The sequence below is a fragment of the Cololabis saira genome, chromosome 11, assembly GCF_033807715.1.
Source record: "Cololabis saira isolate AMF1-May2022 chromosome 11, fColSai1.1, whole genome shotgun sequence".
NCBI classification, from domain to species: domain Eukaryota; kingdom Metazoa; phylum Chordata; class Actinopteri; order Beloniformes; family Belonidae; genus Cololabis; species Cololabis saira.
The window spans coordinates 25,410,623-25,430,739 of NC_084597.1; the positions used below are offsets into that span (position 1 = coordinate 25,410,623).

The following is a 20,117-nucleotide window of genomic DNA, read 5'->3' on the forward strand; positions in this document are numbered from 1 at the left end:
GAAATGATTTTCAAAGGTCTGGTTCAGGGTAATTGCTGCTGTGAAAGTTGGAAATAAGGTTGTTTTTTTTGTTTGTTTGTGACCTTTTTTTTTTAAAAGTGTAGGTAAGCCACAGCCTCAGCCACATAACAAGAAACTTCCTTAATGAGTGAAAATCACACTCCGTACATGTTAACTGTCAGGCCTAATCCAGGTTTGGACCAGAAGCTAATGATTTACTAAGCAGAAAAGAAGCCATTTCTGAAGCGTGAGGCTGGTGTAATTCAGCATGACGAGCACCCAAACACATCCACTTACGGTAATGGTAGTCATATGTCTGTCTTTCTTTCTGTGGGACTGCGAGGATGGAAGCGTTTGTGTGCTGAGGAGAGAATGCTTCGAGTCCCACAGGAATGTCGATTCAGCTGGTCCCACACCCTCCAGTGTGCCACGGCACCAGTCAGGGTTGTGAGGAAAGGAGAAACTCCAGAGGGGAGGGATTTTTTAAACCCACATCCAATAACAATATATAGTGCAAATTATCCTCTCGCATGTTACTTGCTGTGTCTGTAAAATATTGCAAGTCATTAAAAGGAAATTTAGATTTCTTTATAGATTCAAAAACATTGGGCTTTTCCATTAAAATTAATAGTGTAATTCAAGTTTATAGGGTGAACTCAATGTGCAGAAATGGACTATTTTGAAATGTACATTCTCCAGTCTAAAATTATAATTTATGGCAGCAGCAAGTGTGTTTTTTTTTGTTTTTCTTTCCTTTCTCTTTCCACGTGTCTGATACTTAGCTTGATCTTGCCTTTATTGATATATCTGGTTTAAACTGAAGCGTTCCGTGGACCTTATCACCAGTTACTAGCTGCCAGGTTTTATGGTCCACTCTAAACCGCCCAGTGGCAAGTTGAATCACTGCACGCTGAGCTTCCATGGCAGTACCCATGAAGACTTGCACACTCTGTAATACCTTTCTGTGAACAAATCAAATTTAATTTATTAGATTTTCACTGTATCACATATGCGGTAAATCAAAGTGTATCAAACCATGAGAGAATGAGTGACTCAATTGCTTCCTCACCTGTCATTCTTTGTCTGCATATTCTTTTGTCTGTTGGAGGTGGTTGATATTGCAGAATGAAAATTAGAAGCACAAAAGTACGCTACCTTCTTTTTTATATACCATTTTGTGCCTTATTTCTCAATCCTTGCCCATCTGCTATGATTTAAAAAATTAAGTGTGTCCTCGGTGCAAACCTCATAAACCTTTCTGAAAGAATGAGTCCCTAGTCATTCCTACTTTTAATTTTAAAAAGAAATTGCTTTAAATTCAACACTGTCCCTTTCCGTTTTCATAATGCACTGAAATTTGTTATGTTATTGCATATTACCCTCAAGTCATGCATTCTCACAGGTTGAGGTGGAAGAGACATTTTCAAAAATAATTGTTAGTTGTAGATACATACATTTTATATGGATCTATTATGTTTTGAATAAAAATACTGAGCCTCAAAATATCTTTGCATATTCTGCAGCACTTCCAGGACTATTCTGTGTTCTCTATATACGTTATCTAGTTTTTTCTCGGAAATACAGAGCAGACAAACTTGAACAGTGAAATAGCTGCATACAATATAAAGTTATGTTTTCTAATCTAACAGCCGTTCAACATAAATAAAAACTAAAACTGAAAACTAAACTCCAACTTGATCAGTTTTGGGGATTTCTCCTTTTATTGCAGGTGTTCATGCTGTTCGTTCTGTTTCTATTCATTCACAAACTCCCCAGACACGGAAGAGCATTCCTTAAGCATGATAGATATGGGTACTATATCTTATTACACACTGAGCCCAAGAGTCTTTAGAGTCTTAAGTGATTTATGTGAAGTTTGCATTGACATCTGGAGTGGACATTTTGCAGTATATACAATATGCATCCCTGCTCATTTTCAAGTTATCTCAGTTTATTATATACCAAATTTGAAATTAATGTACACATGTGAAGCTCTTTGGAATAAGACCTCTGTTATTTACAGTATGTCAGCAAACACTTTCAAAAGCAGTCTACAGTATATATCTGTTTTAATGGCAATCTGGAAAGAAGAGAGCCATATTGGTTCCACATATATTTAAGATTTGAATTGGGGTATATTCTGTGCACTGAACCGAAGTCTGGTGTTTCTTTCCTCATTCAGCTGGAGTGTGGGTGTGTCTGTGTGTATGTGTGTGTCTTTCATTTACTTAATGTACTGTTATGCATCTTTCTGTTAAAGATGAGGGAAAGTGGTTAATTATCATCTGTTCTATATTGCTCAAGCACAGAAGCTGATGATATTAATTACTAGACCATTTATAATTACTTATAATTTTTTTTATTGTGGGTATAGTCTTATTGATTGAATCAACATTTAATCTCAGCAGTTCCACGAGATGCAGAATGTTTTACTATTTCTCTGTCAGTATCTATCCGTTTTGCTCTACTATACGTTCTTACTAATGCACTGTTTACTTTTATATTTTCCCTGAAGACTTGAGGAAGACATTTGACCAGGAACCTCTTGGGAAGGAAGTATCACTTGAACAAGAAGTTTTGCTGCAGTGTCGTCCACCAGAAGGCATCCCAGCAGCTGAGGTAAATCTAAAAAGGCATTTTACTGACTTTTGATACATTTATATTTGAAATAATTTCTTTGAAATGATCACTTCTAAAATGTACATGTTATCCACAGCGATGCACGCACTTGTCCACACTAAGCCCGGATAAAAGCTCTCACCTCAAATCCAGTGAACTGGCTTCTCTGAAAAGAGGTTTATGCGATTTTCACTGACTTTTTGGGGTCAGTTACTGATTAAATGTCACAGTCTTTTCTGGTGTTTTTTTTTTTCTTTAAATACAATATTTTTGCAAAATATGCAACAACCACAATACTTATTTTCTGTGAGTATATATTAAAAACATGTATAACATTTTTGGCAGTGCCAGCAGGGGATTTTTTCTGATATTAAACATGAAAATTTGAAACCTGTGTCCTGAGGCCATACTTTTCCTCAATTTAGAAATTTCAATTTCATGAATCGCAGCAAAAAAAAACAAAATAAATCTGACACAGTACATTGCACAGATAGACATTTTCACTGCTGCTTGGGCTATTAAAGTCCTTTAGGTACGTCCTGAACATCAGTCAGTCTCTGCAATTTCAAGGAGAGAAAACTGTAATTATCTACTGAGAGGAATAATAATAAATGTCACAGTGCAACAGCCTGGCCAGTATCTCTTCCCTGCTCCGCACCCTTGCTGCCCTACAGTGGAGCACCATTAGAGCTCCATCTGAAAAGCTTCAATTGAGATAGCATGAACATACATAGCGGATGAAAGTGGGGTTTGATGGGTAGGATTTTTTTTCTTTCTTCAGCTGGGGACGAAGGTACAGAACTCTGTAAAGGCTTATGACTGACCTGGAAAAGCTGTGCTAAGTGGGTGGAACTGTAAAGCATTTATCCCTGTTGAAAGTGCTGACAACCTAAATGGACAAAAGTTTCGGACCGGCTCCCCTCGTACAATCCAAGCTTCACTCTGGAAGCATTTCAGTGAGAGCCAAATAGTATCACTGAAGCTGTGTGTGAGGTCACTATAAATCCTAAATTGGCTTAGTGCAGCATTGAAAGCCTCAGCTGGGGTCCAATTATGGTCCATTTACAGTTTATGCTTCAAGGAGTTGGTGTCGCGATCGAGATGTACTGTACATCAAAGAGTAAATTGGAGCCTTTTTCTGCATTAATAGCATCTTCGCTTTTAGTAAAAGAAACCATGTTCTTGTACTTACTCTCAACATCAAGTCAGCCGCTTATTCTAGAAAAGCTGGTTTGTTTAAGCTCTGCGTGGACCATTAAAGATCTACTGTATCAAATCCAAAGACGGGATGTGTTGCAGTTTTATAGTATTTATTCAGCTCTCCCAAAAGCTTTGAAAAAAAACATTCAAATTGGACTGTGCATCTGTGCTTTGAAAACACTTAGGGCCCGATTTACTAAGATCCTAAATAAAGAGTACTAAATTGCGTGTGCACTGAAAAAGTTTGCGCGTGCTGTTGTTGTGTGTTTTGCGGGTGATCAACTAAGATTGCGTGCGCAATTGATAACAGGTGCAAACTGCAGTATTTAAATAAGCTGTTGCGCGTCTTACGGTTTGCGGCGCAAACTTTGCGCCATGGAGAGTGGATGGAAAGCAGGATATAGTCGCAAGCGCAAAATGAAATTTGACGAGTTGGAGTTATAGAGATATTAGTGGAAGAGGCAAATTGTTGTATTCAGCACCCCTGCCGTGAAAAGCACCCCCTCGTATATTCAATGATAAGTAGACCAAGAAAAAAAAACAACACACTGACACTTCAATATATTTATATATATACACACTCACACAAACACATACTTAGGAGTTTATATTATATATATTTACAAATATTATGGAAGACAACACAGTAAGCAGGCTATTAATTAATGACATCAATAACCATTTACCCGATTTTTTTTTTTTTTTACCCGAATCCATGAGCGCATTTAAACATGAATCATTAACACAAAACTGGACGCTAAACAGAACATGGACAACAGAACATGAACAGAACACGGAATGAGAATATCATTTTTGTCAGACGAGGGGGTGCTTTTCACGGCAGGGGTGCTGAATACGGCACAACACCGGGGTATGACAACTGCAGAACAAGTATAGGCGCACAATGAGAAACACTTTTTTCTCCATGAAAACACGTGATTTATTTATTATCACAAATAAAAAAATTAATGTGCCTCCTGTGGCAACCTTTTGCTGAATAATACTCGATTTAACATTCAAATAAAATATTTCTCCTTTTGCATGTGGAGATTAGCACCTTCCTTTCGAACGTATTAAATACAGACGCAATCACAATCCACGCAAAAACTTTCTGGCTTGGTAAATCTCATTGCGCGTGGTAAATGGACCAATTTGCATCTTCCCCTCCCAGTATTTAGCAATTTCTGGTGGGTACGCCCCATATTGATTATTCATCAGGGCAAAAGTACTAAATGAATTGCGTGTGCTATTTTGCGCATTTGAGAGGCGCAGTCCTCTTTGCACGCTGTTAGTAGATCAGCTGGCACTTTGGTTTGTGGGTGCTGTCAAGTTTGCACACGTTTTTACACACGCAAACCTTTAATAAATCGGGCCCTTAGTGTTTTCTGTTTACTTTCCGTTATGCAGAATCCTTGACTTTTGTGTGTGCATATAAGAACACCTGTATCCTTTTTTATTACTCACTCTTAAAAAAATGATTTTAAAAGAGTTCCATTTCACTTGATATTCTCCCATTCAAAAAAACTGAATACAATGTCCACTTCAGAACAAAAATAAGGACAAAAGTTTTTTTTTTTTTGTATTTTCCATCTGTGTTCTCCAGGCTAACTCAAACACAAACTCACCAGAGGGAAAAAAATGTAACTCCTGTGGTTTCACATGAATTTCCAGAAATTTGCAGCGAAGTAAACATCTGTCACATTTCACCTGCTCAAGACAGGAACAGTGATAGTGATAGTGGGGATGAGAGAGGCTGAAGGCAGGAGAAGGAGCGCCACCATGGTTTTTCAGGGTGTTCAGTAAGTGGATTGCCATCAGGCCTTCAGTGAGCCATCAGTTCGCTCTGGGGTTTCTTTTAAAGGCCTTCGCAGTTAGTGAAAGGCTGGAAGGATGACAGGCAGCAATAAAGCCATAACAGTCGTGCTCCTACAGCACTTTTCTTTAATTATGTGGGCTGATAGTGAGGGACATTTCTCAGTGCGTGAGAATGATAAAAACGTCATAACGCATGTGCCCTAAAGAGTGAATAAAGTGATTGTGACTGACCAGCTGGCAAATATAGATTCACCATGGATGAAGTGAAAACAGCAGCCAAACTATTGGATTTTCTTTTATCAAACAAAAATAAAAGAATGTAAAGAAGACTTTAAGAAAATGTACACTGGATGCATTTACCCGATTTTTGTTATCACTGCTGTTCAGCTCTCACATATCAAAAAGTGCAAGGATGCAATACAGTTGTTTTTTTGTTTTGTTTTATCTTTGCAGCAAATAATGTTCCACTCCTAAAATCAAAAAACCATAATGGTTACAAGCATTGACATATATTAGACGGATATTTTCATAGCTTTTAGAAATAAATTCAGTTGAAATGTTTCAGACATATTCCCAACAACAAGAAGCTCACATCGTGCAGAATCAAAGGAAGTCAGTTATAATTTGTTTTGATCTCAGATTACAACAAAGCACCATGCTGTTTGATGTGAGCCAGTATCAGCCCTCACTCTTTTGTCTTCCCACATTTCAGATGATTTACATCAGAAGGTGTCAAGACGGTTAACCATAGTAATGACATCTTGTGATCTTATGTAAGTAACTGTGAGTCTGTGTCGGCTTTCTGGGGAGTCTGTTCATAAAAGTATGAATAATGCTGAATAGTCCAGATAGTTTGTATGATGATGAAGTTTTCCTGACAAAACACGTGGAATAGCTTTTATTCAACATCTCACAGGAACTTTAAAATCCGAGCTCAATCTAAGGTTTTCTTAATTCTGACTACTGTTGAAATATACATTTACACAAATGTATCTAGTTTCTGAGCTGTGGAGCATGCACACATGAACATAAATCTCACACTAACACACACTCACAAAGAAAACAAGCAGCAGAGATTTATTTTGGCTCTCGTTGCGACCATTACAAATGGAGCTTTGGTCTTGGAGAGCTGAATTACAGCGAATGAGGGTTCTTAAATAGCAGAAGGATTCAGTCATCTGAGCATCTCATATGGTCTGAATAAATTAGACACTCAGCAGGCTCCCTAAGAGTCATTGTTACACGTTTCCATAGCCATGAATATTTGATATATACTTAATCAAGAGGAGAAGGGAAAAACGTAACTATTCAAAGAACAAGAGACAAGGAGCAATCTGGCAGAAAAAGCTTGATACACTGTTCCAGTGCAATGTGGGCTTAGTGGAGTGCTGCCCACAGTTATAGTAATAAAGGTAAAGATGGGGTTGGAGGGCTTCCATCAGCTCACTGCAGATCTGTCCTTTCTGAGTGCCTCCATGAAGCTTTTTCATCAACATCCTGAGGGCCTCTACACAATAAGAGTGGCCTCTTTTCATACCGACTATGTGACAGCCTCATAAAATGGACAGCGAAAAGAATGTTGCCGTATTGTTCCCTTTTCTTTTGCCATGCCCTGCATCTCCATTTCACAGCCCTTGTCACAGCCCCAAGACAAAGACAAAAGTTCAGAGGTGATGCAGCACCATGAGCTGGTAAGCCCGTTTCCATGGCAGCAGGATTTTAATTCAGGCATCTCCTCAGTCATCCAGGGTCCTGCCGTGCTATCGCAAGTAACAAGTCATTGATGCTCCACAGGGAATGGGCCCTGCTGCCATGATTAAGTCATGGCTTTACTGAGAAGAAAGCCAAGAAACACAAAGATCTTTACTTCACACTTCAGGGAAAATAATATAAAAAGCTAAATCAGATAAATCTTAGAGGGCCAGGCAGGAGCTGGAGCTGAATTTTGAGATTTGTGCCTGGTTATTTTAGTCCTGTGGGGACAGAGATTTAGTTACGAAGCTCAAATTTTGTTTCCTCTCTAAATGGACCTGTAATGGCTCACGGGAGTGTTATGATACATATTGTAATATACTCCCAAAATCTTGCCTCTCATCCTCTATGGAGATCCATTTGCCACTTTTTCCATAAGTCACACCACTTAAACACCAGGAATTAATGGTTATTTTAGGCATGATTCCACTTTATAGGTGGTTTAAGGCCGAACCATATTAGTCACCTTGTGAAAAAATGAATGAATGAATACACAAAATAAATAGCTTAGGAAGAATGGGGTATAGGGGAATTATGAAGGGTGCTAGGAACACCAAAAGTAACAACAGCAGTGCCCATGGAAACAGGAAGTCCATTTTGATTGAGGTGCTCGGTGGAAAAAAGTTTGCCAGAGGACCAAACCAGAGCCCTGTGGCATGCAACCAGAAATTGCCCCTTAGGTGCTCGCCTGTCAAACGTTGCAGGTTTACTGCATGAAATCTGTGATGTCCTGTAATAGCCGGCAGTTGTGAGCCCTTCTATGCTGTCGCAGTCACTGCTTTTGTGTTCAGTGATCCAGGTTTGATACACGAAAAGAGCAGTTTCTGTACATGTATTCTGTAAGAGCCTATGACACAATGAAAAGAAGCAAGGAGCAGATACTATAAAATCAAACAGGAAACTACATTTGAGACAACAATGAGACTAACTTCTTTTAGAATATACACTCCATTTAGCTTTGCATTGATTGTATGATAAGCAGTGAACAATTAGAAGAGGTAAGGAATTTGAGTTCACATGCACGAGACAAGCTAGGTCTGCATGTCCTTGGAGATAGTTTAGAAGTGTTTCTTTGCCCTCAGCAAGCTGTGTAGAGCTGCAGACAGATGAGCTAGAGAAGGTCATTGCTGCTGCCTTAGTGATCCATCCCCCTGTAGATTTACTGTAAAATGTTTACTTGATCTGAGTTTGTAAATAAACAGGATGAAAATTATACAATGTTTAAGTTTATCAAAGGCTGACTTTTTATTTTCACAGTTTAAGAAAAAAGGAATGAATAATTTGTGAATTATGTTTCTTATTTTTTATTTTTTACAGTGTACTTACAAAACAAACAGCTAGTACATAGTTGGAGATATTTACTGAATGTGAAAAAATTGCTCGGGGTTAGAAATTGCATTACTTTGCTCTGTCTCAAAAGGTTTTGCTGCTCCTCTTCATGGATTTACTTTTAATAAAATCTAGAATTACCTTTTAAAGAGAGGGGAAAACAAACAAACCTTTATTGAAAATCTGGCACCCCATGCAGCTATACTTTCTGTTTTAATACGTTTTCTAAAGGTACTTGACGACCAAAATTTTAATATTCAGATTGGTTTTCTTTTTTTTGACTGGACACTATCAGTATCAACCAATCTGACACACACTCTATCACCTATGCTTACCCTCCCTCCCATTAATACCAATCTCACCCCAACTACAAACAGCACATGCAAACACTCCTCTTATCACATTTCAAGCTATCAAACCTTTGTTCATTTTGGCTCGTTAATATTAATACTGCTCACATTTCCATGCCTGTCATGCATGCAGATTCAGAGCATATGGCTTGTTGTTGGCTGATTTAATAATCAGTTTAAACTTTTTGTGGTACATTCACCAGGTGTGTTGTTCAAGCTTGAACCAGAAATATTCTGTGAAACAAGGGCAAATAAATAAACATTGGATAGATAGTTAGCCTTCACGTGGAGGAGCTGGATGGTTTATAATGACTTCTCTGTCGAGGAGACTCACACATTAATGTGGATCTTTTTTTCCCCTCACCTCTCTTCCTCTTCACACCCTTCTCTACCTCCACACACTGCTGTGCACTCTATTTATGACACAAGGATGAGTAATAAATGGTTTTGCCTCGCATTGGTTCTTAACAAGTGTGTGAATTGTAGACGGTGTATTCTGCATATTGGGCTAATTAGTCTTGTGCTGGCAGAGCGCAGAAACATCCCACCCGGTGGTTACTCCTACATTTGCTGCCGCAGTCTGGTTCGCAGCCAGTTTTGTTTGCTAAAGGGAGAAAAAGTGACAGTGGAAGGACACAGAAGCTGCGATTCTTCAAAGGACATCAACCAAACTGAAGGTTCACTGGAAACACAGTCGAGCAAAAGTCAAGTGTCGTACAAAACCAAAACACATTTTGCATTCATTATACTATCAATTCAAGAGTCAAATATATATTGAATATTAACATCGGTCATGTGTCATCTAAAAGAAGTAAACTGCAGTGATAACCAGCAAAAAAAAAAAAAACTTGCTCCAAGCTTGATAGATTATAATATCTTCTTCACTATTCTCTGGTGTAACATTATTCATTGTTGCTGCTGGTTATTCTATGATCAACATCAGCATTAGCGCCAATGTAGCAGGTAAATGCAGATGTTTTGGCTCAGAGTTAGTGGGAAAAAAATAAAATTATGTGATAATTGGGAATTTATCAGATAGCCTATGAGTTATTCTGAAGGACCATTGTTGCAGTATTTACGTTTAACGTGTAATGCTTGTTGAAATTTGTCCCATGACCTAACTAGTAACTCAAAAAAAGCATCACATATAGGGGTGGGCAAAAATATCGATATGGCAATATATTGCGATACTTTTCCAGCCGATTCAATATCGATATTAAAAATTTGAATATCGATTTTTTTTTAATTTATTTTTTTTTATATTTTTTATATTTTTTATCCCCGATTTTTTTCCCATTATAACACCCAGTGCTCCTACCTAAGTGACAGTCCTGGGCATTACCACTCTCTACCAACCCTGGGAGGGCCCTGCACTGAGCTAAGTTTTATTTCATTTTATAATTTATTTTTTATATAACACAATTGCCTGTCCTTAAAAAATGAAAAATAATGGACAGAGGTTTATTTATTTATGGATTTATATCTATACTGACTGATCATTGTGCCTGTCCTTGGTTTTAGTACCCATCTTTCTTGTGTTTATTATCATTTGCCACATAATTAAAGCAACCTCATACTAAATTTAATGTTAATTTCATATGATGTAAATAATATGAAAAACATATACAAATATGTTGTAACTTTAGCTTGTATAGTTATAATAAAACATTGTTTTGACTCAGTTTGTCCCATGAATTGTCACTATAATCTGATGAACGTGCAACTCGGATTTTAAGATCCATCACTATCATCTGATGTACATATATACAACTTGGATTTTAAGATGTGTAATGCATTTTTAAATTTTTCGGTGAACTATGTAGAATATAATAATCGGAATATCGCATAATCGGGATATCGCAATGTGTATCGTATCGTGGCTCAAGTATCGTGATGCGTATCGTATCGTGAGATCCTTCCCAATACCCAGCCCTAACATATTAGTTTTTTAAAAGTTTCTCCATGCAAGTGTCTGATGTTCAGAGGTAATGTCTATCAGCACCTCAAGGTTTAGCATTTCCCACCAATCAGGGCTTTATTTGTATAGCTCATTTGAGCAACAAGGCAATTCAAGGTACTTTACATGATGAAAACATAAAAGTAAAGAGACCAAAAAAAAAAACATCATAAAGAAAAGTTAAGCTAGAGTTACAGCACTGAAAGGTTAACGTGTCAAATGCTGCGCTGAAGTCCAATAATACCAGCAATGTGGTTCTTCCACAATCTGCATTTATGTGGATGTCTCTGAGTACCTTGACAAGGGCAGTCTCGATGCTGTGGTGAGCATAAAACCTGACCAGAGGACGTACAGTATACGTAGTTGGTCAGAGTTAAGGAGTATTTAACTGATGAAACACAACTTTTTCAATAACCTTACTGATGAATGGAAGATTTGAGATGGGTCTGTAATTTTGCATGAGCAATTTATGCAAATTGTTCTTTTTCAGCAGGAGTTTACTATTTGAAACAGATCAGATACTATGATCCCAAAACTTTCTTGAAGAAAGATGTGGGTAAAATGTTGAGACAGCAAGAGGATGAGTTTAGCTGGTCCACAATATCCTCCAGGTTTTTGTAGTTGATTCGGTAAAGTTATTATTCTGTCCAAATTAGTTTTGATTAGACACAGCATGGTTCCTGGTCTTGATATTGATGTAGTGACTGCTTTTCTAATCTTCTGGACTTTCTCAGTAAAGATGTTAGCAAATTCATTGCAGGCCTTTGTAGAGTGAAGTTGAGATGCTACTGACACAGGAGGGTTTGTTAACCAAACAAGGCCCGACTTTTACTGCTGTTTTTGTTGATGATTTCAGAAAATAAGGATTTCCTTGCGTTTCTCTGGTGTAAATTATATCTTTGAAGTCTCTTTTTATAGATATCGTAGTGAACCTGGAGTCCAGCCCTTCACCACATCTGTTCTGCTTTTCGGCACTCCCTTTTCCCACTTCTTACTAGGATAATTTCTCCACAGAGATTTCTTCTTAACAGAGACAACCTTAAACTTAGTGGTAGCAATGCAATCAATGGTATCTGACATTTTCTGAGTGGAAGTTATCTAGTAGGTAATTTACTAGGTTACAGGATAGAGTGGAGGTGGAAGAGCAGACTTAGTTAAAGGTTTCATTTGAGCTGTCTTTAAAAAAAAAACATCTTTTTTAATGAATTCTGTTTGGCTACATGAGTTGATATAATTGGTGCTTTTCAAAGAAAACAGAAAAATGGTCAGATGGGGCAACATCAGTCACTATGACTTTTTTACATGTTGAGTCAAACCAAAAGTTTTAAGCACATCACATAGTTCTGTTGTCCCTATGTCTTGTCAAGATGAATGTGAAAGTCTCCCACAATTACTTAACAGTTGAAATCAACACATATTGAATACAGCAGTTCATTGAAAACATTTGCATTGGGTTTTTTTCTCTGGTTTCATGGCGAATGAAAATTGATTTAATTATAGATTAAAGTGATTATTCTGATTTTCATCCCATTAGGGAAGAAGTAGATCATAGCACAACTTGGTCAAAGAAACAACTCATTCATTCATTTGCACAAGAAAGACAAACGTGTGATGATTTTAGATCTAAAACAAGTTGAATATGAATGTGCGTGAGGATACGCATGAGGCACAAGGTACCTGCATCTCTTCCCTGTTTCCCTGATGTATTACTAAGAAGACAATGGATTTCCTCCCTTTCCTTTTCATACAGGTAATCTTTTTTGTAGTCCATCTCTATTATCTGAAAAAGATTCAATATATCCTGGTTATTTTGGACTTTTTCTTTTTAATTTATCTTTCACTTCAAGCTGTTCCTCTTCAGTTGTTTGCAACTTTCTCCTCAAGACAATCATGCAACATTTCTCCATCTTTGCCCTTTCTCATTCATCCAAATATATATATATATATATATATATTCTGTGTCACTTTGCTGTATCCGATGACAGCTGATATGCAGCAATTTTCTTTCCTTAATGACAAGAAATGTGGCAATTACCTTTCTGGATGTTTTACTGCCAATCAGACACTAACGAGCTGTGTGTGTGTGTGTGTGTGTGTGTGTGTGTGTGTGTGTGTGTGTGTGTGTGTGTGTGTGTGTGTGTGTGTGTGTGTGTGTGTGTGTGTGTGTGTGTGTGTGTGTGTGTGTGTGTGTGTGTGTGTGTGTGTGTGTGTGTGTGTGTGTGTGTGTGTGTGTGTGTGTGTGTGTGTGTGTTTTATCAGATGAACTTTTTTGTTGATACTGGTTCACCTTTTCATCTTTGTCTCAGTGCGGAATAAAAGATTCTCACACACTTTCCCATTTATGATTGCGGTTTCTTCCATTTTCTGTTCCTTTTCACCCTCCCATCCTGCTCTCCATCTGCAATGAAAAGCTCTTTTGTTCAATTTTTAATTACCTTCCTCTCAAAAAATGTTTTTTGACATTTGAGCACAGAACATTTGAAAAAGCTGCTTCTGTGATTTAGGCAAAATTGGATAACCGCTTCGTTTTATTAACTGTCAATCTTTTTTCACTTCCCGTGCTTTCACCAGTGCCTTGTGCTCAGCACTCATTAACACAGGCACTTAAACTGAAAATATTTTTTTCAATTGGAAGAAAAGCCTCACTGTTTCACTTGTTTGCATCATCTGAATTTGTTCTGTTCAGACACATGTTCCCTCACTTTTCAGCATGGGAACAAAAGACGTGCAAAGTGACAATCAGATCACTGTCAAATCTTTGTTCTCTAAACTCTGGGGTCCTTCTCTTTGCTAGAGTTGTCTTTGTTTTTCATCCTCGCTTGAAAATTGATGATGGCAATTTTTCACAAATACAAACATATGCCCACAAACAAACAAACAAACAAACAAAAAAAGCAAAAAACTTAAATCCTTAGCTTTACGTTTTTGAAAGAAAAGAATACAAAAAACTACCCTTTAAAGGTTCCAGGTTAGAGTTGAGTTAGTTTTGCTCCAATACTGAATGTCATAGCAGAGGTCTAACTGCCACATCATCAAGTGTCACAGCAGATTAGTTAGAATAAAACTTTAACAGAAACCGACTCAACGCTACAATTCTGAGATGAGTAATTGTGTATGTGCACCAATTACTACATACTTAGACTTTTAGACTGATAAAACAAAGACTTGCCCAGACTCTTTATTTTACTCTTACCTATCCCTTGATCCCACAATGACCTCCTGATGATATTATTATATATTATCTAACAAATAGATCTCTACAGCCTTTCGCATTGGCATGTGAGCAGATCGACATAATAGTAAAATAAATAGTTAACTAACTATTAACCACCAATTTTTATTAAAACATGGAAAACACTTGGCGTAAGAAAAGAACACTTGGAGTAAGACGGAGCAAAGTAGCACCGTCAAGTAATAACAAGATTTCATATTTTCATCTTTCATTAACATAAAAGAAAACACTTTTTAACCTTGACGGTGATCAGCACTTTCTTACATGTCCTGTACTATGTACTACAAGTCAAGCAGCTCTTAATTGCTTGACATTTAAATCAGAGCAGTTATTAGTTTCAGTGAGTAAATATTGTGTGTCTTCTGATGCCATGAAATTGATTCAGCTGATACGTGTTTAAGGAGGAAAACAATTTTTAAGCACCAAATCTGCAGAGAAAATGCGTCAGGAGGTTGATTGTAAAGCTCTGCTGATATGAAGTTTACCCCTAGTGTTTGTTCAGATGCTGGTTTTTGTCATGAGGACTATTGTGTTATGAGCTTTATTATGTTGGGCCTATGCGTCTTCATCTGGAAGATTTTCAGTGGGAAGTAATTTTGGAATGAAGTATTGAAAATATTTCCTTGTCAGTCACTTCACGACGTTCCCACTGGGTGAGTGTGAAGAGGTGGGATACAGATGACATCTTTTACATCTGTCAAAATCAAAATATAACAGAAATTGGTGAAGCTGGTGATGCATAATATCCAGCACACTTCTTTTTTTTAAAGATTTCTCATTCAACAATGGCCAGTGTTGTACATCACAATGTGATGACCACATGCTTTTTTCTGTCTTGTATCCTAAAAAAACATCTAAGAATAACAGTGGCTGTTTTGTTTTGGCAGCACTCATATCAGGTTATTGCCCCATTTTTTGAGATACTTTATTTCTCGTGAGAAAGACCCTTTATAAAGACCCGCTTATCTTTGCTTACACGGCTCTTTGGTCTCTTATCTCTCATCAAGTCCTGCTCCTCATGGGCTATCACAATGCACAGGAAGTTAGCTGTTTGTCAGGCATCCTCGTCGCTGGACAGCTCCTTTGAAAAAAAACCAAAGAAACAGGAAATATTTTGGAATCAAAGCGGCTGCAGAGTGTAAACCTTTACACCTCTTGAAGAGAAAGAGGATCTCTGTGAATTACAGTCAAATAAAGGCTCAGAACGATGCCCTGTTCTGTGATGGAGGCAGGAGCTCAATATCCGTATGATTTAGAGAAATGAAACTCATAAGAAAAGGTCACAGAGCCTGTCGGTTTTCTCGATTGTGGAGAGTTTGCTTTCCTCCACTGTCTGACAATGCTGTTTTTTCTTCAGTGTTTTGTTCTAGGGTAGAATAAAAAGAGCATGATAGCTATTGACTTTTTGTAGCAGGACCTCTGAGACGTAAACAACTGTGCTCTAATCCTACTGTTCACTGTTATATGAGAGGTCGGGCAGAAACAAGAAAAACTATTGCGGTTTAAATGCTTTAAACACTGATTTTTTTCTTTTCTTTTCCTCACAAATTAATGAGGTCAGACCGTCTTGTATCGTCTTCCTTTGGTAATACTTTTGTGTTAACTGCAAGTTTGCTGGTTTGTTCTTTCTCTGTGTTTGTCTTCGTGTGTGTTTTTTAGGTGGAGTGGTTAAAAAATGAGGAGATTATTGATCCCGCTGATGACAGAAACTTCTACATCACCATCGACCACAACCTGATCATCAAACAGGCTCGTCTCTCTGACACCGCCAACTACACCTGTGTGGCAAAGAACATTGTGGCCAAGAGACGCAGCACCACCGCCACAGTTATCGTCTATGGTACCAGAGCTGTCTTTTGGTTCACAACACAGTAAATGAGATCTAACATCTCACATCAGCCAGCCGGACTAAATCTTTTTACAGTGCTTTCACACGGTTTGGTGGAACTTGATTGGCAAACATCAATCCTCCTTTTTGGCTGTGCGACAAGTTGGATTGTGCTGCACGGGAAAAATGTTGAATTCTGTCACGAGGTCGACTCGAATCAAAATAAAACAAATTTCAAAAGCAAATCCTTCTGTCACCCACTGCGTTTAACATTTACCCATTTTGTTTCTGCCGGAAGGTGTGCGAGGAAAGGAAGATTTCTGATTTTGTGAAGCGTGTGAGAGGTGCTGATATAGCTGAGCCATACTCAAGAGAGCCCTGCTGTGGTTTCACACAGACTCAGCCATTGTCAGCTGAATATCAACCAGTCTGACTGTTACTGCGCAGCGTGGCTGTGAAGTTAACTTTGACGCCTGCTGGAGGCTACTCAAGACAGAACAAATGGCACATGAAGCAGATGCTCTTTTGAACCCAAGACAATGTTTTTTCTTTTCTGTTTAAAAAGGGTTGATCGCTCTTTTAACTGCAGTTTGCCAAGTTTATCATGAAGGATTTCTGGGGATACTGTTTATTTACTCTCTGGAGATGGAGTCATTTTATATCCACTGCTTTTCTTTACATCGAGTGGAATTACAATTTCTGAATGACAAAGAAGTGACCAGATGCCTGAAACTGATACTTCCTCTGGAGTTACATTTCAAATCGATAATTTGATATACCGTATTTTCTGGACTATAAGCTGCACCTGTATATAAGCCACACCCACTCTATTTAAAAAAAAAAACAATAAAAAAAGATATACAAGCCGCACCTGTATATAAGCCGCACCCACTTTTATTTAAAAAAAAAAAGATATGCAAGCCGCAGATATTTATGTTGTTAGATTAGATATTTACTACATGTACAGAACGATTTTGAAGTGTAAATGATGTACATGTTTGTACCTAAATAGATCTTTCCTAACAGTGTCTTTTAACACGGCAGCAACTTTGCTGATTAAAACGGGACAGAACCAAGAGAAAATAACCGGTATTTATTTATTTATCTATTTATCTGTTTGAAATCTGCTTCTACCTACTTCTATCTGCTAAAGAAGAAGTAGCGTATTCTTCTTTGCATTTATTTTGTCTTAGTTTTTATTCTAATTCCGGTTAGCACTCCCCCTAGCGGTGGAAGAAAAATCCACAGAATAGCCGCACCTTTGTATAAGCCGCATGGTTCAAAACCTAGGAAAAAAGTAGCGGTTTATAGTCCAGAAAATACGGTAATCCCTGACTTTTCCCTGTCTCTCTCCTGGACCTGAGGAGGGTTTAGTATTCTTTGTAAGGTTTTGTTTTGTTTATCTATGACTGTGACAGTCGAGTGTATATTGAGAACATAATCTGACCATTTGGGAATCGATGTAGGGATGATGCACAAATGTAACAGTGCAGATTTCAGGGACAAGTGTCTCGGCGAGGCTTTCATGTCATTTAACACAGTCTTTTAGGATTAGGTGCTTTGATGTCAGCTCAGTCTTTCCATTTCTATGATGGCATGCTCACAGATTCAAGTACGGCTGCGTTGCATGTGAAGGCGTTCACATTGCCACACTCAGTGCTATGAGAAAACCCAATGGAAAAGGTAGAGCTCTCTGATACTGGTGAGGAGGAAACACACAGCGCGTATCCAGTCCATACCCCTTCACAAGGACACTGGAAGTTGGAATTAATAACAACAACAGGGTGAGGAGAAAGTACAATAAGACAAGGAGAGAAGACAGAGCCTCAATTCATGGAGGACAGAAAAAAGACAGTGTGGAAGAAGATGTTTTGAGGCTTTCCTTCGGGTCCACTGCTTTGGACTTCACTTGTGTCACATTTGAAAGTCGGTGGCTCCACTGGGGGTCTGATTACACCATCTCAAATGCCACAGACTTGTTCTCAGCCACCAGCCCTGGTGTCACTCTGCCCTGGATTTGGTCACTGACAGAGATGGATGAGGGAAGGAAGAGAGGCATTAGGAGGAATCAGTGAACAAAAAATGCTGCACTCACACTCAGAATTTACAGTCTGGCTGCGCTGCGAAGAAATGACCTGATATGTCCTGGTCAAAATGCCAAAAATAAATTCACATTTTAGTACACACTATATATCGCACACATGACTCAGTTATTTAATGTGAAAAATGCATTAGTGTTTTACATTTAATGGCTTCAAATTAATCTATTTCTGTTGATAATGTATTGTGTATCATCCTTTTCTGGGACGAGTTACTTTGCAAAGAAAATTACTTATCGATCATAAAAGGACTGAAAACATGCAGGAACCAGTTATAATTATGGTTTGATTATGTTTTTACCATCTATTTTAGTGAATGGTGGATGGTCCACGTGGACGGAGTGGTCGGTGTGTAATAGCCGCTGCGGCCGTGGTTACCAGAAACGCACGCGCAGCTGTACAAACCCAGCGCCACTCAATGGCGGCGCCATCTGTGAAGGCCAAGGCATCCAGAAGCTTCCCTGTAATCCTCTCTGCCCAGGTATGGCATCAAGTTACAATACACCATTTCATGAGTGGGTGGAAAGGTTTTAGAGGCACAAAAAAATAAATCAAATATACAGCTGGATAAAATGTGATTAAACTTTCCATATGAATTTTTCACAGTATTTGTGCCTTCACAATTGCATGAGTCTCTCCTACCTATTCTCACCGACTCAATCGCGTATCCACTCGCCCACTCATGCGCTCATGTGTCCTCATCTTCTCATTCCTCGTTTGGTTCACTCGACCCTCGTCTGTCCTGTCTGTTGTGTGATAGTGGATGGCCTGTGGACAGAGTGGAGTAAGTGGTCCACCTGTGGGACAGAGTGCACCCACTGGCGGAGGAGAGAATGCAACGCACCAGCACCCAAAAGCGGGGGGAAGGACTGTGAGGGTATGGTGCTCCAGTCTAAGAACTGCACCGATGGGCTGTGCATGCAGAGTGAGTACCCGACTAATCATCTGCTACTCTCTCTGACCTGCCGACCGGAGACATTTCTTCACCCTTTGACCAGGAGTACCATTGTTCTCTTTCATCACCATGCTGTGTTTCGCACCCTACCATAACACTCTCGCTCTGTCTGTCACTCAGTTTGTTTCACTTCACTCATGCATAAAAAGAAGAGAAGCTAAAAAGCCTCTGTGTTCCAGACTTGATTTGTTTCTTTGAATTTTCTCAAATGAAATACACAAAACACTGTTGCATGAAATCAAAAACCACAGCACATCTTTTTTTTGTTGCACCCCTGCTGTAAGTTAAGATTAAGACAAAACTTGTCAACATGAGGAAAACCTTTTATTGTCATAAACAAAAATATATAAGGAATATGAAAGGCAAACAGAGACACAAACATGTGTCCATCCAGATCCTCTGTTAAAGTCACCAGTAGCTGGCAAAGTTCAAATTAGGTTCAAATTATACAAAAAGCACCAGGATGCACCAGTCTTTTTTTTTTTCAATTACAGTATTTGTCTGTTTAAATGCTAACAAAAATGGGCAAAAGCCCGTTTGTGGTGCAGCCAGATATTTTTCTGTAGGCGAGGAATTGTTTTCCAATTCTGTTTCTTCCAGCAGGTTATAAACAGCCACACGGTTCAGCGTGCCAACAATCCTGCTCCCACTGCCTTTATAATACATTCAGAGACTTGAATCATGCATCAGATGCTTTGATGTGCTTACTGCAGTGTTAAGTTGTTACGAGTATTTAAAACCCTAAACGTGAGCTTCGAAAATAACCTTTGTCATTTTTTCTTTCTCTTTAATAAGAAGAGGAAGAGGATTACAGGGAGAAAGCCGCAAACACTGCACAGTAACTGAGTTAAACTCTGTCTTGTTCCATAAAACTCGGATCCAATAAACAGCTTTGGAGGTGTTAGACCCAATCACTGTCACAGGTGACTGTCGTGTGTAAAACCTATTACAGATGGTGATTGTGACACTAATGATATAACA

General features: G+C 38.4%; 1 protein-coding gene across 2 annotated transcripts in view; it reads left to right on the plus strand.

The window, feature by feature from the left end:
- The window catches only part of unc5cb (unc-5 netrin receptor Cb), a 133,315-nt gene that overhangs the window by 85,030 nt on the left and 28,168 nt on the right, over nt 1-20,117 (plus strand). For both annotated transcript variants that reach the window (XM_061734157.1, XM_061734158.1), the window contains exons 4-7: nt 2,516-2,619; nt 15,914-16,094; nt 18,495-18,662; nt 18,942-19,106. In XM_061734157.1, coding sequence (XP_061590141.1) covers nt 2,516-2,619; nt 15,914-16,094; nt 18,495-18,662; nt 18,942-19,106 — 618 coding nt within the window. The remainder of the gene's footprint in view (nt 1-2,515; nt 2,620-15,913; nt 16,095-18,494; nt 18,663-18,941; nt 19,107-20,117) is intronic.